General features: G+C 33.1%; 2 protein-coding genes and 1 pseudogene across 4 annotated transcripts; all 3 read left to right on the top strand.

The window, feature by feature from the left end:
- Positions 1-595: 595 nt before the first annotated feature.
- On the top strand, positions 596-11,111 carry LOC111018784 (branched-chain-amino-acid aminotransferase-like protein 1). 3 transcript variants are annotated; one of them, XM_088127270.1, is made up of 20 exons: positions 605-802; positions 887-1,032; positions 2,190-2,288; positions 2,911-2,982; positions 3,611-3,703; positions 4,130-4,267; positions 5,220-5,278; positions 5,717-5,819; positions 6,177-6,365; positions 6,462-6,562; positions 6,663-6,717; positions 6,906-6,992; positions 7,504-7,555; positions 8,156-8,241; positions 8,393-8,446; positions 8,804-8,887; positions 9,288-9,359; positions 9,931-10,011; positions 10,310-10,345; positions 10,708-11,111. In XM_088127270.1, the coding sequence occupies exons 2-20, from the start codon at positions 955-957 to the stop codon at positions 10,840-10,842; spliced, it is 1,674 nt and encodes a 557-aa protein (XP_087983396.1). In that variant the 5' UTR covers positions 605-802; positions 887-954; the 3' UTR covers positions 10,843-11,111. The 3 variants fall into 3 exon arrangements, 2 of the variants coding, with proteins under 2 accessions (XP_087983397.1, XP_087983396.1); XR_015792721.1 differs by lacking the exons at positions 10,310-10,345; positions 10,708-11,111 and adding an exon at positions 9,492-9,612 and having other exon boundaries at positions 596-802; XM_088127271.1 differs by lacking the exon at positions 4,130-4,267 and having other exon boundaries at positions 604-802.
- Positions 11,112-16,265: 5,154 nt separating this feature from the next.
- On the top strand, positions 16,266-18,187 carry LOC111018796 (trimethyltridecatetraene synthase). The gene is made up of 2 exons (XM_022295046.2): positions 16,266-17,235; positions 17,328-18,187. The coding sequence occupies exons 1-2, from the start codon at positions 16,330-16,332 to the stop codon at positions 17,955-17,957; spliced, it is 1,536 nt and encodes a 511-aa protein (XP_022150738.1). The 5' UTR covers positions 16,266-16,329; the 3' UTR covers positions 17,958-18,187.
- Positions 18,188-20,462: 2,275 nt separating this feature from the next.
- LOC111018818 (trimethyltridecatetraene synthase pseudogene) lies at positions 20,463-21,389 on the top strand (annotated as a pseudogene).
- Positions 21,390-25,753: the final 4,364 nt, after the last annotated feature.

Here is a 25,753-nt window from a genome sequence, read left to right as displayed (position 1 = left end):
TCGTCAAACCACCTTCTCTGACGTGTCAAAAAAAGAGAAATTGGGTCATATAAGTGAAAAATCTGAATTTGGGTCATTTGAGCAAACCTAAAACATTTTTAGATCAAATCGGTCAAATTCCCGAAAATAATGCTGTAGAAAGGCTTGGGAAATGTTATCAAATCTCATCTTAAAGTATCTATCCATTAAAATATTACTCTGAGACAATTTAAAATATTATGGTATTGGCCGGTTATTCAAATTAAAATATATTTTTTTAGTACAACACGGGGAACGGGAGATCAAACCTGAGGTATACTCGCTTTACCAGAATAAAATCAAAAGAAAGTAAGAAATAAAGAAAAATTATTATTTTATGTGTAATTTTGGCAAACTGGGAGGTGACACAAAATGAACAAGTGGAGTAAAATAGGATGAAAAGGAAGTTTCTGTTTGATGTGCCATCACTATTAGTAAAAGGTCGTAGAAGTGGAAAAAATCACCAACTATTCCAATCTCACCCATATTTTAGAACATTTCTATCATAACATTTCAGTTAGGATTTCATTAATGAAATAAACACATAATTAAAAAATAATTTTGAGCAGTGGTTTGATATGTTCTTGCATTACATTACGTGGGTTTTTGCGTTGCGTTGCTTTGCTCCTTTTTTGTTAGCTTTGAATGATGGGTTTCTTTTAATTTTATCGATTGATTCTTTAGAACGTGAAGGATCAATTGAGTGGAGCACAACAGATCAATTGAGAATAAACACTGTACAGAAATCACTGGGATGCGTGTACCATTAAGGGGAAATCTTCTGGTAATGACCATTCATTCAATCTCTCTCTCTCTCTTTTTGGAGTCTTCTCTTCAGTTTGCAATCTTCCGTTTTTATCCACTTCAGGGTCTGTAAGCTTTAGCCTCAGCGCATTTTGATTCTTGAGATCAGTCTCCGTTTGCTCCGCCACTGCGATGGGGGAGGTGGAGGTGATTCATTTATGGTCCACTCCGAGATCGCTCAGCACCAGCCTTATGTACTCTTTTGCGCAGGTGCTCTTCGAGTTTTCTCAGTCACTCATTCCAATGTTTGCTTACTCTGTTTGGTTGCTGAGAAAATGGGGAGAAAACAGCCATAGAGTATTGTGGAATTTTTGTGTTGGTGGCTGTTGCATTGTTTTGGGTGCATGGGTACTGATTTTTCTTTACTGGGTTTCAAGAACCATAGCTTTTATCTGCATTCTTTGATCCACTCGGTCATCATTGAACCAAAAATCCACTGCTTGCTTGCTCGGTTTGGTTGCTGGGAAATTGAGGAGTAAAAGGGGAAGAAAACAGCTCGAGTTTTGTGGAATTTATGTGTTGGCCGTTGCATTGTTTTGGTTGGATGGATATTGGTTTTTCTCTTATGGGTTTCAATAACTATAGCCTTTACCAGAGCATCAGAGCGTATTTGGGTTTTGTGTTATCATGGGGCAATGTCATTTCTTCACTAATTAATATTAATAATTATCAATAATTGTCACATGTTTGATTTCATAAGTTAAATTAATATTCGAACCCATGATTGAGGGAGGCAGTTAGGAGTACATATGAAAGGTTAGTATATGCTTAAGTTTTTGGATTTAGTGGTAGTTAAACCCCTTTTCTTTCCTTTCTCCAAAATCGGCGACCTTTTGATGGCTTTCCTCTGGCTTTTTGTATTAAATTATTTCGGAAATTTGACTGTCAGAGTCATCGATCATCATACAAGACTTTAAGCACTAATATTGCTCTTATGCTGTTTGTATTGTTAAAATAATATGTTATAACTCTTTATCTTCTTCTTCAATATTGAGCAGCAGAGCCATGCATCTGGATTAATGACTTGAACTAGTTGAAAGTTGGTCTAATGGACCCACCTTTTAATGAATTTGTGGAACTTTGAAACATTGAGATTTAGAGCACAAGTTTGGAGACATTAATGAGCAGTTACCTACTAATATTTTGTGTCTACATTGGCACTTCATTATTAGTTTCTGATTTGAATTGTACTTGGGAGTGAATGTATTATGAAGACGTAATTTCATATGGTATTCTTTGTCCTGTTAAGTACAGAGAAGATTAGATGCAACCACTATATCACATTGACTCCATCTTTTGCATATGTTTTCAACGAGAACATGTTTCTTGCTCACGCTCTTATCTACTATGTATTGTCTTGTCCTCAGAGAGATGACGTGGAAGTGCTAGATGAACCACTCTATGCAAATTTCCTTCGGGTGACAGGTTATGATAGGCCGTACCGTGAGGAGCTACTATCCAAAATGGTATGCACATCAAGCGTAGCATCTTCATTTGTTTTAACTTCCAATCTGCCCAGTTGTTTGAACTCTGAAGGTAGGGAGTGGTGTACGATATAGTCAGGAACAACTTTCCACAACTGAAACTAAAACTTTGTCCATCATTTTTGAGTAAGAAAATGCAATTTAACCTCTGTTTGGCGGAGAAGTAAGCTTGCTTTAAATTTGGATGCCCTATTAAGGTCATGGGTTCAAATTATGGTGCTCACCTGATATTTTGGTATTAAATATTCTACGTGTATCTTGATGTCAGATATCGTAGAGTCTACAAGCGGTTGTTTTGTGAAATTAGTTGAGAGGTGGTCAGAAACCAAAATAATAAAAAAGAACATAATGAAAATTTTGCACTTGGCATTGGATGGAAGAATCTTTTTCAAGTAGCCAACAGCAACCGATTTTCTTCCTACAGGACTGCTTGTTTGAAAAGCAGAAAGGAAAAATGCCAATATATTGGTGTTATTACATTATTATTACTTTTGGAAAAATTAGTAGAAAAGTGAAACTTTTGTTAAGAGCCCGTTTCTAGATTTATATAGAAACAACTGCTCTGCCGGACACTGTCATTGCCTTTCTCTCCTGCATTCTATAGGAACCTGATGGGAATAAGGTCATAAAGGAAGTCATTTTTGCACCTGGAGAAAAGAAGTTCCGATTTTGCAAGGTAATGCAAACTTTCTTCATCTGTAGTATGACAATAATAAGATAGACACAGGTTGATCTAACTATTCCTTCCAATTGTATACCCTATGAAATTGTGTTCCTAGATGTACATGGCATTTGGAGGGATCGGCTGTATGCTTTTTACAAATAAGACTTTGAAAACTTTTGAAAGGCCATTGGTAGGATGAAGAACTGCTTCCTATAGATACATATAAAAAATATAACATATGATAAAATCAAAATGTATGATCTCTGCACTCTTATTTGATCTCATCTCAAGAAGGTCTCCACTATCCAATTCAAAGCTGATGAACTGTTCAACCTTGCGTGCATGGGAAATAAAGACAATATTATGCAACTAGAATGCTACAGCTTAATCATTGTGTATCATTCATGTGTTCTTGCACAAGGATAAAGAAAAAGAAAAGAAGATTGTGTCTAGTTTAACAAAGCACCGAAATTGGTAAAAACTAGCCGTATTATTATTTAATAGAAATCCATGTTCTGTAATTCAACAAGTATTTATCTTTCACTAAATTTACGAGGTGATTTTATAGTTGACTGATACTTTTTAACCAATTGCACATCTTTTTAACTTTATGATATTATTTTATTTAATGTCCATACAGCATATAGCTAAACAAAAAGTACCTGGTTTGGCAAGTGATTTGGTGAAGAAGGGAATGCACTTCATATTGATGAGAAATCCACTTGATATTTTGGTAAGATAATTGTGAAATTTGTTTCTCATTACCATTATGTTGGTATGCAATAAGGTATCAAAAGAATGAATAGTACTATACCAGTATTACCCTCTTAATATTGGTACCTCCCATATGAATTAAACTTTTATTTGAAAAATCAATCAGTTTACAAATACCAGCTTAGGAAAGATTTTGGCCAAAATTTGGCATTTTGCTTTTCGTTGCCCTTATACAATAAAATTTGGAGAATTTTCTGTGTTCTTTCTTATGGAAAAGGGAATATATTTATGACTTTGAAGTTCAATTTTGTTTGTAGTTGTTGAGTGTAAGAACCATATATGCGTTTTGTATTCTTTGGATGGTTTGTTCTGTGTACATTACTAGTTTCAGTGATAGCCACCCCACTCTTTATTTATCCATCTTAGATTAATGAACTTGTCTCAGCCATCCTACGACAAGGTCATTCCTGCAACCTTTTCTGAATTGGGCTTCTCAGAATTGGTATCTGTTTACAATGAGCTGAAAGAGTTGGGAAGACCCCCACCTATCATTGACGCAGCTGAACTTCAAAAGGATCCTGAGGTGTTACTGCTTTCTTAATTACCACACTTATATTGCACTATGGAGATGGTTATGATATAATGCATAAATTTGCATGTTTTAGTTTAAATATCAGCCACTTTTATTCAAATCTATGAAGTATAATCAGATCCAAAAAGTTATTGTAGGACGTGGTATTTACCATTTGCATGAGCATACAAAATGATGTTGTGATTGACATGATAAATTCATTCTGGTTCTTAAATCCTTGTGGAGCGTTTAAGTTTTGTTGTCTTAAAATGTCATTACCTTCTTAGAAGGAGTTTGGGATGACTTTTCTTTCAAGTGAAAACACTTCTTTTGTAAACATTATTGGAAGAAGCACTAAAATTAAGTGCTTATCCTAATTCCTAAAAGCATTTAGTTTTTTAGTGTCTTTAGAATTTTCAAAATCACTTAGCACCATGCTTTTAATGGGTAAAACACTTCTTACATCTCCGTCCCACTGTTCAGATAATCATTTAAGTTATTCTTAACACTAACACTCTCCATCCTAACACTCTCCATCCTGTGGAAGACTTCACTTCAATTAATGAGACTTTAGATGTAAATTATTAATCTTGAAATGACAATGGCAATGGCTCCCAAGGGGCAACTCTATTGGCAAGAACATGAGACTTTGTGGTATCACCTACATTCGAACATTTAGGTGAGCTTAATACTAAAATTCCTTGACGTCTCCCAAGTTCGGGCCTTGGGGTAGACACGGGTGCCTGATTATAGGGGTAAAAATCTAAAGAGGTATTGATGCTGGGTTATAAAAAAAAAAAGAAAAAAAAAAGAAATGACAATGACAATGTGAGAGGACTTATTAATTCTAGATCTCTATATTGCATTACCACTGGTTCCAGTTGCTTAATCTTTTAGTTTAGATTTTAATTGGTTCATCAATTAATTTGTAAAATTTTCTTTTCTATGTTTCATTGATCTGCAGGGAACCTTACGTGGTCTTTGTGAAGACCTTGGCATTCCTTTTCAATACAAAATGCTGAAGTAAGGAATTTCTGTTCCTTTAGAAAAGTTTAATGACTTCAGACTTCATATATTACCTTTCCATATGTGATTAAAACTGGACAAAAATTGAAACTGTAATTTTCTTATAAGTTGTGAAACTAGTAATTGTGTCAAAGCCTTATTGTAGCATGTCCAATCAAAGTTGTCTTGTGGAGGCAGTTCCACTATTGGCTTGGACTGTGTATATATAATCCATTTAATCACATGAGCTAACTATATAATACATCTTTCTCTCTTTTCTCTCTCTAGCTATTGGCTTTTAGTTGGCTTTTGATATTTAAAACAGTTAGTCAATCCTATCAAAAAACAACTAGTCAAAGATTTCTTCTTTTGTATTTTTATCATGGATGGTCTATTATTTCCCTGTTTATTGCAGGTATTGATAAGCTTATCATGATAACTTGGAAACATTTTCAGATGGGAAGCTGGTCCAAAAGCAATAGATGGTGTTTGGGCTCCATGGTGGTATAAAACTGTACATAAATCAACAGCTTTCGAGGCAGGAAGAAAATATCCTTTGGTATGTCATTTACTCTGCACTTCTTCTCTGAGCAAAATATTTTCTTGCTATTTACACCAGTTCCTGGAGTTGCATTTTTGTTGAGGCTTTTGTTACATCTTTTTCTACTTTTGAATGAGAGGTTTAGTTTTAATTTTGTTCTTGAAGGTAAAAACTATTGTTATGTTGCTAATAGTAAAATGAGTTCACTATTTTACAATATAATATAATCTGTTGATACCATTTATGAAGATCAATTTTCTCTACTACTTTGATATGCAGTACAATTATCTCCTCCCCCAGCATGTACACCCTTAATGAATACATTTTCCTATTCAAACTAATGAGGTCATGCCTTAAATTTTCTATTGATTTCAGCCATTCCCATTTAATTTATACGATTTGCTTGAGCAAACCCTACCACTCTACAACTTTCTTAGGCGCCATGTGAAGCAAAAATCACTTCTCCTCATGTCGCCCTTGCCTACTCCTGATCTTCCAGTTCCTGCAAATGAGAAGCTACTTGCATGGGTGGGCGATGAGATCTTACCTCGTGATAGTGCAAAGGTACTTGGAAAAATGAACATGTGCAGTTGATAGAACTTATTTCTTTAAATTTTGCATTTTCTTGGTTTCTCATTCTTGACTTCCGACTGGTATAAGGTTTCTGTGTTCGATTCTGTTGTCCAAGGTGGAGACTCAGTCTGGGAAGGACTTCGAGTTTATCGTGGAAAAATATTTAAGCTCGACGAACATTTAGACAGGTCAGTGTAAAAGGGAGCCCAAGCAAGACATGACTGATCTTCTTTGTTAATATAGCTGCACCTTGATAATTTTGTTGGTCTTTATTTTTCCTTTCTGTAGGTTATTTGATTCGTCAAAGGCATTGGCTTTCAAAAATGTTCCGAGTAGGGATGAGGTGAGCACAAAGGATGACTTTGTTTCAGTCCAATAAACTGAACAGAAACACGCAAATATATTGTCTTCTCGCAACCTCTCTGGTTTTTGCCGTAGGGTATCAAATCCAGGGAGAAGGAGCTTCTACGCACTTTCCTGAAAAGAGGATGCATTGTGTATCCTTGTAATATTTTTTTTATGCAACTGTAGGTGAAGGATGCAATTTTCAGAACTCTAATTCGAAATGGAATGTTTGATAATGCGCACATCCGTTTATCTTTAACACGTGGGAAAAAGGTTGTGTAATTTTAAGGTTCCTCAGGCTCCCCCCTTACCCTTCTAACCTCTTTTGTGAATTATTTGTTTAGAAAGTTGTTTTCTTATTTTTTTCGAACTCGCTAGTCATAACATAAAAAATGGCGTACGGCTTTGATAGGAAATAGAACTTTTTCATCAACAGAGTTTTATGCCAACCATTATGACAATATATTCATCAGCATATACTTCTTTGGTACATGTGGCTGTTTTTTATTTTGAAAAAAGGATAGCAATCCGATTGAAATCATCCTTTGCTTGAATTTTTCAATTGCTCTTTATGTACACACTGAAGTGGCTTATTACTGGATTCCATAAAGGGGCTGTCATGAACTGAATGACTATTACATTAAGGATTCAAACATACATAATACCTTTGTTTAATAATTGTTTCATGTCAGATCACAGAAATATGGGGTAAATTTATTTCCTTTATATTTTAGTGGAATTTGGAAAAGTTCATATATTTAAACTCGTTTTCATCTTTTTCCAGGTCACTTCTGGAATGAGCCCTGAGTTCAATCTTTATGGATGCACCTTAATTGGTAATGCAAATTCTTGTTCTATTATCAATGCAACCAGCTTGGTGTTAAGAATACTTATTATGTTTTTTCAAGTTGTAATAGATGGAATGATTATGCATAAAATTTTATTGTTGGCATTAGCTGTTTTATGTTTGTTCCATTGGGCAACTGAAAATTTAAAAATAATATGGGCAAGCTGGCTTTATTGTTTGCATTAACAGAAGGTTTTGTGAACTATGATTGTTGGTGCAACCATTTGGCAGCTTCAAATAGAAAGAAATAAAGAAACTTTTGAAGATTTGTTCCTTCATTTTCATGAATTCTTTTTACAGGATTATTTGTTTTAGCTTCTAGACTAGCCTCTTTAACTAAATCCTTCAGTAGTTTTCCTTCTGTTTTCCTTCAAGCCAACTGGAAGTGTTTTTCTTCTTGGCGTAGGGAAAATGTCTTGTACTCTCTTGTGTTTGTATCTTAATATAACCATTTCTTATTAAAAAAAGTATTTAAAATTCTTAGGCTAGCACCCTTCAAGTAAATAAATGGCTCTTGTATAATATGTTAATTTGTGCATGCGGGTATATTTTAAATTTAATATTTTGAGGTTCTTGTAACTATACTCAGTTCTTGCTGAATGGAAACCCCCTATATATGACAACACGAGTGGCATCAGTCTAGTGACTGCCACAACACGTCGGAATTCACCAAATGTAAGAATATTCCCTTTCTCTGATATTTCTCTAAATGTTTGTGATTTGATTTGTGCTTATAAGTTTAATTCAAATAAATGCCGATTCAACTCATCTATTACTAACGTTCAGTCAGCTAGTATTGGTATTTATTTATTTATCTTTCCTCCAGAATTTGGATTCGAAGATTCATCACAATAATCTTCTCAACAACATTCTTGCAAAGGTATTGAGTTTCCAACATCATAGGCCTTTTCGTATAATTTCTTCAAAGAATGGAATGTAACACAGTAAATGTTATTGCTATGCCTAATAATGTCGTATCAGATATATCATGCTGGCTTGCGGTCAAGAGTTTTATGTACACAAACAACTTTTTGTTTTCGATTGGCAAATGTGTATATGCAGGCATTTACTCAACAATCTGGTTATCTGATTTCAAAGTCAGCACATAAAAGTGACTATTTGATGTGTATTTGATCAAATCAACCATCCATGGGTGACTTGAAACTATATCAAATGGGTAGTGTCCAGTCTATTCTGGTTGTCTTTCGTGATTGATCGAGTCGATTGAAATGTGTAGATCGAAGGAAACAATGCGAATGCTGGTGATGCTATCATGCTTGACAAAGATGGTTTTGTGTCTGAAACCAATGCTACAAACATTGTAAGTATCAGGTTCCAAAACTTCTATAAAGTATGATACTCTCCGGAAGCATGTGGTGATACGATATCAAATTTCAATAGAATATAATCCTTCTTGACATGACAAAGAATCCTGGATTTGGCTCTTCTCCCGCCCCCTCCACCATTTTTACGTTTTCGAGAATATTTGAAGTATGTGTAGGGAACAAGAATGCTCATTTATTAATAACCTGTGATAATGTCATTTAGGCTATATTTGGCATCTTATGATTTGTTAGGGCTTCATGACCTTGCACATTCCCTTCTGATTCAACTTGTTAAGTCGTCTTATTGATGTTGAAAGTAAATATATACATTCATTTGCTCACATTCTGCACTTGGATTTGAGTTAATGATAAGTTTGATGCAATTTGCTTGTGCAGTTCCTAGTGAAAAAAGGAAATGTTCTGACGCCTCATGCTGATTATTGTCTCCCTGGAATAACTCGAGCGACGGTATGAAACTTCACCGTACATTTCTTGTATGAATTCATCGTGATTGTCAAAATTAGGCCTTACCTTGATCTTATTACACATACCTGACAAAGGAAAGGTATAATATAACATTCTGCCAATTCCATTATCCAGTTAGCCTTGGACGACAGACGCTCACTCACTTACGCAACTTACTAGCTAGTTATATATGTTCGTCCTAACTTGCTCTTGTAGAAATATGCATGCTCTTTGCTCGCCCTACCTTCCTATGCAGGTACACTCATTGTACCTTATCCTGAGTTAGGTATACTCGTCATATGCTAACTTAAGCATAACTCAACTGGTTAAGACATATATCATCGACTAAAAAGTTAGAGGTTTAAATTATAACTTCCACGTGTAGTTGAACTAAAAAAAACAGGTATATTTGTCATATCTTACTATGGAGAATTGTAATCTGCTGTCGACCATTTCGTGCCACGTAGATGAATCATCATTCAAGAATTCCAATCGACCATGACTTGTGATTGTTTGATTGCCTAGACATTTTTCCTTACCTAGATTTAACCAATGTTTGATCTTATGGTTGCAGGTCATGGATCTTGTGGTGAAGGAGAAGTTGGTATTGGAGGAGAGAAGAATCAGCCTATCAGAGTTCCATACTGCAGATGAGGTTTCCTTATTTTCATTTTAAAATTCGAAGTTGAATGTTTGCATAACATCGAGTTGGAAAAAAAAATGCTTGTGAAAATTTTTAAGCCCCGTTTGATAATAGTTTTGTTTTTAGTCAAATAAGCACCAGACGCATAACAGTTAGCTTGAAAACATTAAACTGGGAAACTCAATATAGTAGTGATTATACAGCAGAAACTGAAAACATAGCAAAAGATGGAACAAAAATGCTACGGAAAAAAAATCAACTTTCACCAGTTGGAAGTGTTTCAATACAACTAAAGAGGATTTTCCTGCAGGTATGGACTACTGGAACAATGGGAGAACTGACCCCAGTAAGTACTTTATGGCTACAATTTTTCTTTTCAATGTGACATTGGGATGTTCATAGAAAAAGGGAGAGACTTACAAAAGAAGGGATGAACAATCTCTTAAAGCGAAAAGGGTTTGAAATTAGTTCTATTCATTTTCCTTGTAATGTAACTTCCTCTTAAAAACTTGAAAAGGGGTTACAAATGATGCAAATAACAGGTTTTGAACCAAACCGAATCAATTCGTTTGGTTTTTTGGGGTCGAAAAGTTTGGTTCCGAAAAAGGAATCCAATTGACTTCAAAGATTTGACAAACAACCAAGCCGAACCGAACCCAAACCAAACCAAGATCGAACACCTAACTGGTGAATTCATTTGATTTTCAGGTTGTGAAGATTGATGGTCGGGTGATTGGCGATGGACAAGTAGGAGCTGTGACAAGAAGATTACAAAATGCTTACAAGAAACTGACAGAAGAATCAGGAGTTCCTATTCCAACATATCAAGACACTAAAAAATAAACATCTTTCCACAAGGTGCCATTTCCTTGCCACAAATAATGCAATCATCTTTGTTTGAAAATGAGATGGGGACTTTCTAAATTTACATGTAAATGAATGTTCTAGAAGGCTTCGCCTCGAAGTGGGGTACGGATTTTGAACCTCGAGGCTTATTTAGAAGAGGAATAATACACCGTGCTCATGGTTAGGCTTAAAGTCTTTACGATTGTGTAATGTTAAAGAAGAATAATATCAACCTAACTCAGCATCCATTCTTAAAAAAAGAAAAATGTATATTTATATATAACTTATTTATGTAATGTTAATATAGAAAAGGTTGAAATAAAAAAAAAAAGAGAAAAGGTTGGGTAAATTGGACTATCGCTATTTTTATGACTTGAATGTTGAAATCGATATAACCTGAATAAACACAGAGCTCAAACAATAATATAGTTGATATATTAATGATATAATGATATATATACTTGCTTTGATATATCATCGATATACTTGATTATGGATGTTGATATACTAATGATATACATGATATGAAATGTTGTATATCAATGATATGCTTGATATAGTACTTATAGTACTTCTCTTTGCTTGATATGTTGAAATATTTGGTCTTTCAACTCCCAAGAAGTTTCCACTTGTCGTGATCGTTGAGCCTCGACTTCCTCTTCATCTTTACTCACTATGATCGAGCATTATGCAAAAATATGCACTACATTAATAAAGAATCAATATGTATCTTTGCACCAACATGAGTTTAATTAATTAACTCAGTAGTAATTGACATATATCTCAAACTAAGAGGTCACAAGTTTAATTCTCTTTTTTTCTTATTAATATTCTTATCTTCTTGAAGTTGTAAGCTTCTCGTTCTTTTTGGTCTTATATTTTTGCTTTTGTTCGTTCTTGTTTTCTTGATGTGCCTTGTTCTGATATATATATATATATATAAACTTGTTAATTACATATGCATAAATATATATTGCTGTAGGTTTAAAATATTAAGTCCAATTCTAGAGTCAAAATAGAAAATAGATTTTTCTAGAGTTAAAAGAAAATCATCTTCCTCGATTGTTGCTTTTGCCAGAGAAGTGAAACTTTATAAAACCTCCCACAGTTTTTAACTAAAAGCTATAGTAGATAATGTCATACTATTATGTGAAAATGTATAAAGAATAATTAATTATCTGGTGAATAATATCATGTCATAGTATAAGTGTATTAGACTAATTTTCTCTCCTAAAATTTAGGGTTTAGCAGTTGGAAAAGTTAATATAAAATTTTTTTGTGTCAATTTATTTTTAAAAAATAATTATAATTTTTAATTATCCTCCGTGATTTTTTTTGACTGTCATTGAAAGCCAAATTTATTGTAGTGTTTTTTTTTTTTTGAAATGAAGAAATTGTATTAATGAAATTAGGAAAGTTCTACCACATGGGCTACATTTGATGAGACATTAGTCTGATTAAGGCTTAGAAGCCAAGAAGGGAAAAATGGTTCCAACTTGGATTATTATTAAATTAAGTATACTATACATTAATAATATGGTAAACATTGCAAAATGAAGGGGACTCATCTAATTATTGTGAGCCCAAAGACCTTCTCTATATTTAGATCATCTCATTCTTCATATTTCCACGCAATTTAGAAAAGAAAAAAAAGTAAGAGATTGGCAAAAACTTGACAATATAATCTTTAAGCCAAGACTATATCTAGGCACACCCTCCATGCATAAATCGCAAAACTTAAGGGTATAGACCTTTCGCCTACATATTTTTCTCAATAAATCTTTCTTTTATGAAATTCAATTTGGATTTTCCCCGCCACGTAGGGTCTTAGTGTCTTTAGCTATATTGTGGTCGGCAGTCTAGGACCAATATTTTTATTTTTTGCAAAGGCCTGGGGCCAATAATTGTTCAGTCTTATCGTCACCTTTCACAATTATTGTTGAAGAAGGATGAGATCGAATAGAGTAGGAACACAATTAAAATAAATTGAGAATAAGTAATAATGAAGAAGAATAGGAACAGTGAAGCCTCTAAGCAAATTAGGGTAACAAAAATTGAGAATAAGTAATAACGAAGGAGAATAGGAACAGTGAAGCCTCTAAACAAATTAGGGTAACAACTACGAGAAATGATAGAATAGTTCCACCCAATAAAAATAGGAGTTTTACAATTTTTTCTTTTCTAGAGAACAAAATCTCTCGTAAGAAGAAAGCTCTGTCTATTTTTATCTTACAAAGCCTCGCACTTTAGCTCATTTGGAGAATTTCTAGGGGTGCGAATTATCAATATTCATGGGTTCATCTCAAAAGCAATTGACAATGATATTAATTGGCCAATTGGTTTTGAGATGGAACCCATGAATATTAATATGATATCAGAGTCCAAAACATAAGATCTGGTGGTTACACTTTTGTCACATATGGACAAAGTGTAAGATCTAGTGGTCATAAATTTGTCATACATCTAATTTAGCTTTGAATTTGGACAAAGTGTTTGGTCTCGTGGTTAGAAATTTTTGAAGGATATTTGTTGAAGATAAGTTGGCAAAATATTTAATATTATTTAACAATCATGTCGATGTATGACAAGTACATAATGTTTTTATCTTCCACCCGTCTTTCCTTCCCATTACTCAATCACACTCTTCTATTATCCTGTTGGAAATCTTAAGACTTTTTTAAAGCTCCGAGAGTAGCCACTCTAACATCATCGTGGTTGTTGAGCTCTTAATTCCACTCGCTATAAGGTCCTAGAAGCTACTAAAGATCATACCAACAAATACATAATTGGGTTCATGAGAGACTTTGATATTATTTGAAATTAGTTTCATTAGTTTATTCTTGCTAGGTTTGACAAATATATGTTGAAAATATATATGATTTCCTATGTATTGGTTAATATTAGAGGCTTTTACGGACTTTCTAGCTCGAGATACAGCACACAATGGACTATGGTGACTCTATTTCGTCTCACCAATCCTAGGGAAACTTTGAATATAAGTCTAGATTGTTTGTACAGACACCGCCGTAATGTAAGTAATTTAGTGCTCTCCCTTTAAATTGGCCGTTCTGTCATTGTCTGCGTATTTTTATAGGTCTAACTGCAAATTTTAAACATGGGATATAAATTTAAAATATTTTTGTCGTTTCTCTTTTATATATTCAACATTGTAAAATTTAAAATCATATATTATATATTCTCATTCGTAGCCGAGTAAGGGCCAAAGATGGTTTGCTTTGACCTATTTTTAAAAAATTTGTATTCACATGTTTTGAGTATAACCTCACATCATTTTGTAGATGTGAAGTGCAATCCAGCTAATCAAAAAGTTGAGAGAAAATATGATAATATCATCGTATATGTACAAAAGTTTGGGATTGTGTTTAAGTTGAATAGGCGTTTTTTAGGCACATTTTATTTTTGCCCCTCTTGAGAACCAATGTTTTCTAATATTTTGTATGAAAAATTATGTATTTGTCTTTTATTATTTATTTTTTTGTTTCTTTCTTTTTTTTTGAGTAAAATACACTTTTAGTTTCTAAAATGATAAATTTTTATATGGTCCCCAATTTAAAAAACTGACCGTTTGATCCTTGCCTTTAAAAAATAGTTTTAAAAAGTTGACGGAGTCAAACTTTTGTTAGCACGGAAAATTTCTGACGTGTCAATCGTGAGTTGGGTATTTTGTAAATTTTATATTCTTTTTAATTTTGTGATTTATTTATTTTCATCATCTCATTCTTTCTTTCTTTCTCTAATTTCGTTTCCCTCCCTCCTATATTTCTTTCTCTCTCTCTGGAAAAATATCTTTTCATGACTATTAGCCCACGTGAGGATCTAAAAGGTGTGGTTTTGAGGATCCAAAATGTGTGGTGTTGGAAGATTTAGGGGTGAAGGAACTTTTGGGTTATTTCCTATGTGGCTTTCTAGTTCACCATCTAGGACCCTGTTAATATTTTTTTCCCTCCTTATTCTTTAGTAGATATACGTTGTATATATAAATTGTGTAATACTAACAAACAGGTTACAACATAATTGGCTACAAACAATACAGATACTGACAATTTGATAAACACAAAACCTTGATAAATATATAGTCGAGACATGCTTTAATAGCACTGACCTAAAGACAATTATTCGCTCTGCACAAGTTGCTAACATACTACAGCGATCGTCTCAACAGGATATAACGACTAACTCTGGTAGAACTGCAACCTCAAACTACTCAGATCTAACAGAACTCTTAGATACTTGCTCTCAAAACAAATAAGAACAACAACTCAAAAGAAGAGAGAATTCTTGTGAGAGGGAGGACAATACCTAATTGTGGTATGCTTGAATATCTCAAAATGAATAAATCGGCAACTATATATAGTACTTGTCTAAACAAGTAATCTCTCACTCAAAATTAAACACATACGTAGCCTTTTTACATATGTAACTTTAACACATAAATATAAAAAACTTCTTATTTAAGAAATAAAAGTTTAACATATATGTGATTTCAACCCATGTAACTTCAATACATAAAGTTACAAATGTGTAACTTTAACACAAATATTAACAAAACCAATAAAGAAATATTCACAACGTATATGTGAATAAATTTCTTAAATTTCACTTTCTTTCCCACCTTTAATAAAATCCAACCACACCTATTTCACCCAACAAGAAAAGGAGAGATGGGGAAACGAGAGGGGAAGAGAGAGAATTAAAAAGAGGAGGAAATTGAATAAAAAATTCTATATAATTAAAAATAATATAAAATTTATAAAATATCAAACTCACTATTACCACGTCAGTATTAATAATATAAAATTTATAAAATATCAAACTCACTATTACCACGTCAGTTATTGTGACAGTAAAAAAATTTTGGTTCTACGAGATCGACCTTTTAGAACTATTTTCTAAACGTTAGAACCAAGAAGATCTTTTATAACTATTTTCTAAAAATTAGAACCAAATTGTCCGTTTTTTTAATTTAGGAACCCAATTTAAAATCTATCTCAAACCCTAAAACTCTTAAAAGACTAAAAAGTGTAATTTTAAGTTTTTTTTTCTTTCTTTTCTTCTCACTCTTCTTCATTCTCTCCCTCTCTCCCTCCCCTTCATTTTTTTCTCTCCCCCTACAATTGTTCTTCTCTCTCTCCATATATTTTTCAATTGAAAATTCTTAGACTCTTATTGGAGTAATCTTGTCGTTATCACTATGGAATGTTTGACAACTCAGAGAAAAAAATGAAAAATATACACTTTTTATATAAAAATTAATGAGTTGTGAATTCAATTTTTCAAGTATAATAAGGACAAGATTATTTGAAGTTTTAAGTATTTTTCGTTGCAAGAGAATGCTATTGATGAAACCATAAGGTTGATTTTGGAGTTAGAGACAACTATAAATGGCCCTCCAATCTATCCTTCCATCACTACCACTTCTTCTTCCTCCTCTTCAAGTTTTGCCCTCTACCCATAGCCATAATAATGGAAGCTCCTTGTTGGCTTTCTCACGCAGCTTTATGGGTCGCCATTGCCACTCTCTCCCTCCTCCTCCTCTCCGGCCGCCGTCGAAAGCTCAATTTGCCGCCGGGGCCTAAGCCATGGCCCTTCATCGGAAACCTCAACTTGATCGGCCCTCTCCCCCACCACTCCATCCATCAACTCTCCAAAAAACATGGCCCCATAATGCACCTCCGCTTCGGCTCCTTCCCCGTCGTCGTCGCATCCTCCATTGAGACGGCGAAGCTTTTCCTCAAAACCCATGATCTTAATTTCATTTCCCGCCCCAGACTCGCCGCGGGAAAGTACATCGGTTACGATTATTCCGACATCCTATGGTGCCCATACGGCCCTTATTGGCGCCAAGCCCAAAAGATTTGTGTAACGGAGCTTTTTTGCGCCAAGAGACTCGATTCCTTGGAGTATATACGCAAGGAAGAAACCAATGCTTTGCTTAAAGAAATATACAAATTTTCTGGCAAAGGAATCCAACTCAAGTACTATTTGTTCACACAGAGTTTTAATGTGATAAGCAGGATGGTGCTCGGAAAGAAGTATTTGGAGCAGTCCAAAGAGTACTCTATTTTCAGTCCCGATGAGTTCAGAAAAATGTTGGAGGAGCTGTTCTTTTTGCATGGTGCGCTCAATATAGGAGATTTCATACCGTGGATAGATTTCTTGGATTTGCAGGGCTACGTGAAGAGGATGAAGGCATTGTACAAGAAGTTCGATAGATTCTTGGAGCATGTATTAGATGAACACAATGGGAGGAGAATGGGAGTTAGGGATAATTATGTGGCCAAAGATATGGTAGATGTTTTATTGCAGTTGGCTGATGATCCTAATCTTGAAGTCAAACTTGAAAGACAAGGAGTCAAGGCAATTACACAGGTAGCTTTTTTGAGTAAAAAAAAAAAGGAAGCTTTTTTTTTTTTTTAAGAATATTAACAAGTTAAAAGTTCGACCTTAACTTACACTTACAGGATCTTATAGCAGCGGGAACTGAGAGCTCAGTTGTGACTATAGAATGGGCACTATCAGAGCTTTTGAAAAGACCAGACATTTTCAAGAAAACAACTTCAGAGCTTGACAAAGTGGTTGGGAGGGAAAGATGGGTGGAAGAGAAAGACATCGCTAACTTGCCTTACATCAATGCGATTGTGAAGGAGACGATGAGGCTGCATCCTATAGCACCAATGTTGGTGCCTAGATTGAGTCGAGAGGATTGTCAAATTGCAGGCTACGACATAGCTAAAGGAACCAGAGTGCTTGTGAATGTGTGGACGATTGGAAGAGATCCTGCAATATGGGAGAACCCAAATGACTTTATTCCAGAAAGATTCTCTGGAAAGAGCATTGATGTGAAAGGTCAAGACTTTGAGCTTCTTCCACTTGGGTCCGGAAGGAGGATGTGCCCTGGGTATAATCTTGGCCTAAAGGTTGTTCAATCAAGTTTGGCCAATCTATTGCATGGATTTGTTTGGAAATTGGAGGGAGATACGAAGAAAGAAGATTTGAACATGGATGAAACATTTGGTCTTTCAACTCCCAAGAAATTTCCACTTGTCGTGATTGCTGAGCCTCGACTTCCTCCTCATCTTTACTCACTGTGATCAAGTATTATGCAAATATATGTACTACATTAATAAAGAATCAATAGGTATCTTTGCACCAACATGAGATTAATTACTCAGTAATAATTGACATATGTCTTTGACCAAGAGGTCACAAAGTTCAAATCCCGCATTTCTACTAAGTTTTCTGTGATAAAAATGTACTTGGGTTAAAATTTAATTATAAATCAATTCCCTTTATTTATATTAATATTCTTATCTTCTTGAAATTTGTAAGTTCTCATTCTTGTTCTGTTCTTATATTTTTGCTTTTGGTTGGCTACTCTTGTTTTCTTGATGTGGCTTAGGTTGTTACATCCTCATTTTATTTGTGTTAATTACATAATTTTCACAATAAAATATGTATGTATAAATATATATGGCTGTAGGTTTAAAATATTAAGTCCAATTCTAGAGTTCAAAAAGCATATATATTTTCTAGAGTTAAAGAAAATCATATCTTCCTCCCCTGGTTGCTTTTGCTAGGAAGAGAAACTTCATAAAACCTCCCACAGTTTTTTACCGAAAGCTATAGTAAACAATGTCATACAATTGTGTGAAAATATATAAAGAATAATTAATTATCTGGTGAATAATATCATGTTATAGTATAAATGTATTGGACTAATTTTCTCTTACAAAATTGAAAAGGATGATAATGCATATATTTCTTCTTATCAGTGAAGTTCATTAAGTATTATTACAACACACACATTAGCTACCTTGGGAACAAAAACTAAGTTGGAAAAAGACAAATCGTGTACTTAAAAGTCATTTTATAAATTTTATTTTTTGAAAAAAATAGCTTATAGAAACAACTTTTCAAAAACTAAAAAAAGTAGTTTCTCTATAATTTTTTTTAAATTGACTAAAAATTCCAATGTATTTATAAAAATGGTGAAATACATTTAAAAAAATGGCGAGAAAGAGGAAATAATTAAAAAACAAAAGTAAAAACAAAAACACATCATGGAGACCTAGCTAACGTAGCCAACAAAGTAATAATTTTGTTTCATTCCATTTCTAAGTTATAAATAAGGAGAGGAAGTCGGAGGGGAGGCTTAACAACCACCAATGAGAGTCAAACCAAATATAGTTCAGATGGTTAAGACATCTATCACTGACCAAAATGTCATGAGTTCGAATCTCCACCCCACATGTTGTAAAAAAAAGAAGAGAAAACGTCCAAAGAATTATGAGCAGTGGCAAATTCTAGATACTTTTTCGAGGGCTTAATATCTATACTTCTATGCTACATAAAATAGGCTACAGTAAGAAACTTTATCTCTCCATTTTATCTTTTAATTTTAATATTTTATGTTTATTAGTTTGATGACAATTTTGTCATTTCACCGCTAGCTCCCTGTCAAATTCCACTCATTCGCTCTCCTCTCTCTCTTTAAGTTCACGCCACCCTCCAAATTTTATTTTATCTTTTTCTCATCGTTTTGATATCTTTATTTAAGTTAAAATGAACTCAGAAAAAATTAGGAAAAAAATAAGAAAAGTAAAAAAATAAGAAAAGTTTGAATAAAATTGTTGTCAATTTATTCCTAAAAATCAATTATAAAATTAATTACTTTATTTTTAATTATATAACTAAAAATGGAATTTTGAAAGTTATAATTTTTTTAATGGTTAAATAATTATGTTTAAAAAAATAAAAATAAAAATATATTAAAATGAATAATTAGGCGCATTCATGGATTGAAATGAGTTGATAAAAACAATTAAATGACAAAAATGTGAAAGTTCATATAAAAATGTTTTGTCAATTTATTTTTAAAAACAATTATAAATTTATAACTCGATTAAAAACATCTATTATCTTTTGTAAAATATATTTGGACAATTTTATTTCTCTACAAAATTTTAAATTTAAAAATGTCCCTCATAATTAATTATCTATAATTATTAAATTATATTAATTTAATTTAAATACTAAAATGTAATATGAAAAGTTTTGTTTAACTCAAATTAATTGAATGTGCAACTCTTTAATTTTCCACCACAATTTTTTCCACTTTCCTTTGATTTGAACTATATATATTGTTTACTGTTCTTTTTTTCTAGATTTCTTTTTTTTTTCTTTTTTTTTCTTTTTTTGCTAAATCTATCTTTTACACTCTCCAAATATTTTCACCCAATCAACTGTTAATTATTTTAAACTTTTTCTTCTTTCATTCTCGTTGTTTCCTCTTTGAATATTATCAACATTTTCACCTTGAGTTTAATTGTTGCTATCAACAAATGCATGGCTTCAGTGACGACTACTACAATTCGCCTAAATTGTGATTTCGTCAGTCACTCCTATAAAATGAAGTTTTCGTTATAATTTGTAATGACAACCAACTTGAATTTAACTCAATTGATTTAGATAATTATCTTCAATGAAAGGGTCACGAGTTGGAATATTCACACTCACATGTTGCTATATCTTTTTCCAACTTCGATTATTATTAAATTAAGTATACCATACATTAATATAATAGTAAACATTGCAAAATGGAGGGGACTCTTCTAATTGTGAGCCTAAAAATCTCTATATTTAGATCATCTCATTCTTCATATTTCCACGCAATTTAAAATAAAAAAAAAGTAAGAGAGGATAATTACGTGGCCAAAGATATGGCAGATGTTTTGTTGTAGTTGGCTGATGATCCTAATCTTGAAGTCAAACTTGAAAGACAGGGAATCAAGTCACCAGCTTCTTTCGAGTAAAAAAAAGGAAAAAAGGACTTTTTATTTTTTAGAATATTAACAAATTAAAAGTTCCTAATCGACCTTAAATTACATTTGTAGGACCTTATAGCAACGGGAACTGAGAATTCAGTTGTGGCTATAGAATGAACACTATCAGAGCTTTTGAAAAGACCAGACATTTTCAAAAAAATAACTGAAGAGCTTGACAAAGTGGTTGGGAGGGAAAGATAGGTGGAAGAGAAAGACATGGCTAATTTGACTTACATCAACGCGATTATAAAGGAGATGATGAGGCTGCTTCTTGTAGGACCAATGTTGGTGCCTAGATTGAGTCGAGAGGATTGTCAAATTGCAGGCTATGACATAGCTAAAGGAACCAGAGTGCTTGTAAATGTGTGGACGATTGGGAGAGATCATGTAGTATGGGAAAATTCAAATGAATTTATTCCAGAAAGGTTCTTTGGAAATAACATTGATGTGAAAGGTCAATACTTTGAGCTTCTCCCATTTAGGTCTCAAAGGAGGATGTGCCCTCGGTATAATCTTGGCGTTAAGGTTGTTCAATCAAGTTTGGCCAATTTATTGCATGGATTTGTTTGAAAATTGGAGGGAGATATGAAGAAGGAAGATTTGAACATGGATGAAGCATTTGGTCTTTCAACTCCCAAGAAATTTCCACTTGTCGCGATTGTTGAGCCTCGACTTCCTCCTCATTTTTACTCATTGTGATCAAGCTTTTTGCAAAAATATATGTAACTAAACTAGGAATTAATATGGATGGTTTTGCAATTAAACTCAGCTTTCTTGATAAAAATATAATTATAAATGTGATTTCTCATCAGTCCCATAAATTTAGTTTTTTGTAAGGTCCCTTGACACAAGGAAAATTATTATAAATTAAGGTCCCTTGACACAATGTTCAACAAGGGAAAATTATTATAAATGGGGAGGAAACAACAAAGGTACGGATTCAAACACATGATCACTTGTTCTCATCCGATATTAAGGATGAATAAACCATGCCTACCCGGTCTAAAAACTTAAGTTGATTGGTAGGGTAAATTTAATTTATAAATATTGAATCTCAATCACTTGTTTTCATACAATATTAAGGATGAATAAACCATCACTACTCAATCTAAAAACTTAAGTTGATGAGTAAAAACCCAAGTAGGACGCATGTCTGTCTGTGAAGCGTGGGACCACATACGGTTACTCCCCACAAGTCGATAGTGTCGAGCAAGACACGTGCCCACTCATGGAGGGATGATGGATCATGAACAGCTAGACACCGTATGTAACCGTAGCAGGAGGCACACATCATTGATATGCCAGTCACGCTCAGCAACTGTAGATGACAAGCTCTGAGCGGCAGGAGAAAGTGCCACCCCGTAACTGTCGGGAGCGTGCTCCACTATGCTCCCCGTACAGTGCGGAGCATCCCTGCCACTTCTAATCATCGTCCTTCCGGTCGGCCATCCAAGACTATAAAAGGAAGGACCTTCATCCTCACGAAGTATGTGAAAAACATGTGACTCACACTTAAGGTGTCATTTTCCTATTTTTTTATTTATATTACTGACTTGATCGTCAGAGTATTTTAGGTGGGACGCCGCACCGATGTCGAGTTATTTAGTTTCAGGTTCCCTTGCTCTCCAGCCGAACTATTACGTGGCCTTCGACTAGAATTCGCGGTTAATTAAAATATATATATATATATATATATATATATATAAACTTGTTAATTATACATTAATTTGCACAATAAAATATGTATGTATAAGTTTATATTGGTGTAGGTTTAAAAATATTAAGAGTTACAAAAGCAGATAGATTTTCTAGAGTTAAAGAAAACCATTTTCCTCCATTGTTGCATTTGCTAGTAAAAGTGAAACTTCATAAAACCTCCCACAGTTTTTTACTCCCACAGGTTTAAAAATATTAAGAGTTACAATGTCATACCATTGTGTGAAAATATATAAAGAATAATTAATTATTTAGTGAATAATATCATATTATAATATAAATGTATTGGACTAATTTTCTCATACAAAGTTGAAAAAGATATAATGAGTGCTTTCTTCTTATATTTCTTCTTATCAATGAACTTCATTAACTATTATTACAACACACACTAGCTTCCTTGGGACCAAAAACTAAGTTGAGAAAGGCAAATCATGTATCTAAAATCATTTTATAACCATTTTATTTTATTTTTGAAAAAAAAATAGCTTATAAACACAACTTTTCAAAAACTAAAAAAAATATATAGTTTCTCAACAAATTCGTTTTTTTTTTCTTTTAAGTTGGCTAAAGAATTTCCATGTATCTATAAAAATGGTGAAATGCATTGAAAAAAAAGAATGGTAGGACGGAAAAAATAATTAAAAAAACAAAGTACAAATCGTGGAGACTTAACGTAGCCAACAAAGTTTCAATTTTGTTTCATTCCATTTTTAAGTTATAAATAAGGAGAGGAAGTCGGCGGCTTAACAACAGCCAATGAGAGAAAAGTTGGAAAGAACTATCAGCAGTGGAGAATCTAGAATACTTTTCAAGGGCTTAATATATATAATAAATGTTTCTCTTTTACCGACTTGAATTTAACTCAATTGACTTACATAATTATTTTAATGGAAGGGTCAAGATTGTTACTATATTTTTTCCCACTTCGATTATTATTAAATTAAGTATACTATATACATTAATAATAGTCAACATTTGAAAATGGAAGGCACTCATCTAATTGTGAGGCCAGAAACCTTCTCCATATTTAGATCATCCCATTCTTCATATTTCCACGCAATTTAAAAAATAAAAAAATAGCAAGAGATTGGCCAAAACGACAATATAATCTTTAAGCGAAAACTATATCTAGCTAGGCACATCCTCCTTCTACAAATTGCAAAACTCTGCATATTTTTTTCAATAAATCTCTCCTTATGAAATTCAATTTGGATTTTTCCCCATGTAGGGTCTTGGTGTATTTCGCTACATCTACATCGTAAGTAACAACGTTGTCGGTCTTATCATCCCTTCCCTTTCACAATTATTGTTGAGGGAAGATGAGATTGAATAGAGTAGGATCACATCTAACATAAAAAATTGAGAAAAAGTAATAATGAAGAAGAAGACGACATAGTGAAACCTCTAAACAAATTAGGGTAAAAACTATGGGGAAGAATAGAATAATTCTGCTCAATAAAAATGGGAGTTTAACAAACATTTTCTCTTCTAGCTAGATAACAAAATCTCTAATTAAAAAAAAAAAAAAAACCTCTATATTTATATCTCACAAAGTCAAGAAGCAACCACTGCCCCTTCCCTCACAATTTTGTTCATTTGGAGAGTTGGATATATATTTGGGATGGATTTTCACCCATGACTGTTTATTTCTAATCCAAACATAATTATCTATAAAGTAAATTTCTATAGTTACCAATTTATAGTTACCAATTTGTCACACATTAGCTTCGGGCAAAGTGTAAAATTTAATGGTCACACTTTTACGGCATATTTATGGATAAAGTGTGAGATCTCGTGGCCATAAATTTACCACGTCTAATTTGGCATTGAACAAAGTGTCTAATTTAATGGCCACAATTTTACCAGCCTTGAATAAAATGTGTTTCATTTTGTGGCCACAAATTCTTAAAGCAAGTTCGACAAAATATCTAACATTATTTAACAATCATATGTATGAGACTATGACAACTTCCCATCACTCTATTTCACCAAAAAAAAAAAATCCATCACAGATTTTTTAAAAAGCACCGACAGCAGCCACTCTAATATCATCAAGTGTTGAACTCTTAATTCCACTTGCTATAAGGTCCTAGAAGTAAAAGATGATACTAACAAATATATAATTGGGTTGAATGAGAGACCTTGATATTAGAAATTAGTTTCATTCGTTTTGTTCGTGTCAGATTTGAAAAATATATGTGGAATAATATATACTTGTCTGCAGATTGGTCAATATTAGAGACTGACTTTATGATGTGGCGTATTTTTATTGGTCTAAAATAGCTAGATAAATAGATCCCACTAAATTAAAAGGTTTTAATCAGTAAAAAATATATTGGATGGTGAAACTTATTAAGAATCCGTATAAATGAGTTAAATTTACTCAACCCATGGTTTTGAGTTGAGTGGTGGTTTAAACACTCCCAATACGCTAGAATATTTGAATAATTAAATTCAAAATAAAGTAAGTACCAAAGTAGACTACTTAAAAAGGTTTATGCTTCTTTGAGCTCTTCAAGATCCACTTTAGATTTCAACCAACATCGTATAAAATAATATTAATCTCCAACCAGAGATGAGAAACCTACTCTGCCCATATATACTTTTTCTTTCTTTTTATTTTATTTTGTTTTTTCCATTCATTAGTTATAATCATTTTCTCATTCATTTATTATCTAATTTCCATTCATTTGTTATGATCTCTCTTTATAGAAAAGTTTTGTAGAAAAGTTTGAAGTTACCACCCATCATTATTACGATATATGTAACTGGTCAATCTATTTAAAAAGAAAAAAATAATAATAAATGGTAAGTTAAAAAATGAAAAAAAAATTAGGGTTGAAAGGTCAATATAAATAATGACCTTTTTTATGCAAAAGTTGACTCTTAAGAGTTTCCTACCCTAACAACATGGATATAATTCCAAATTCTTTAATATCCATATGTGAATGGGCTTTGCTTTTTTTGAAAGTCAATATTTTATGTAGCAATTCTGATATACAAGCCCATGACTCTAGCATTTATCAAAATCCTATAATATATAACAATAAGACGTTTCTTTATTTTTGAAGATATATGTCTTAATCGTTTGAGTTCTTAGGTTGACGACGTGATTTTACTTTTAAACTTTATCCAAAAGACTTCGTATTTAAAGAAAGATGTAATTATTATTTAATCAGGCAGTCAAATATATATCTTTCCCACATTAATTTAATGATGTGAAATTAAGTTCATAGCCTCAATCTATGTATGTTGAGTGTGAGACTATCTTCGCCCCCGAAAGTAGACAATATCTTTGTAAGTATGTATGAGATTCATAGAGTAGAATTCAATACTAAGCTCAAAAG

Source organism: Momordica charantia (assembly GCF_013281855.1).
Source record: "Momordica charantia cultivar OHB3-1 chromosome 8 unlocalized genomic scaffold, Mcharantia_2.0 BLBB01000008.1, whole genome shotgun sequence".
In the NCBI taxonomy this organism is placed as follows: Eukaryota; Viridiplantae; Streptophyta; class Magnoliopsida; order Cucurbitales; family Cucurbitaceae; genus Momordica; species Momordica charantia.
This window is presented reverse-complemented; position numbering and strand designations above follow the sequence as displayed.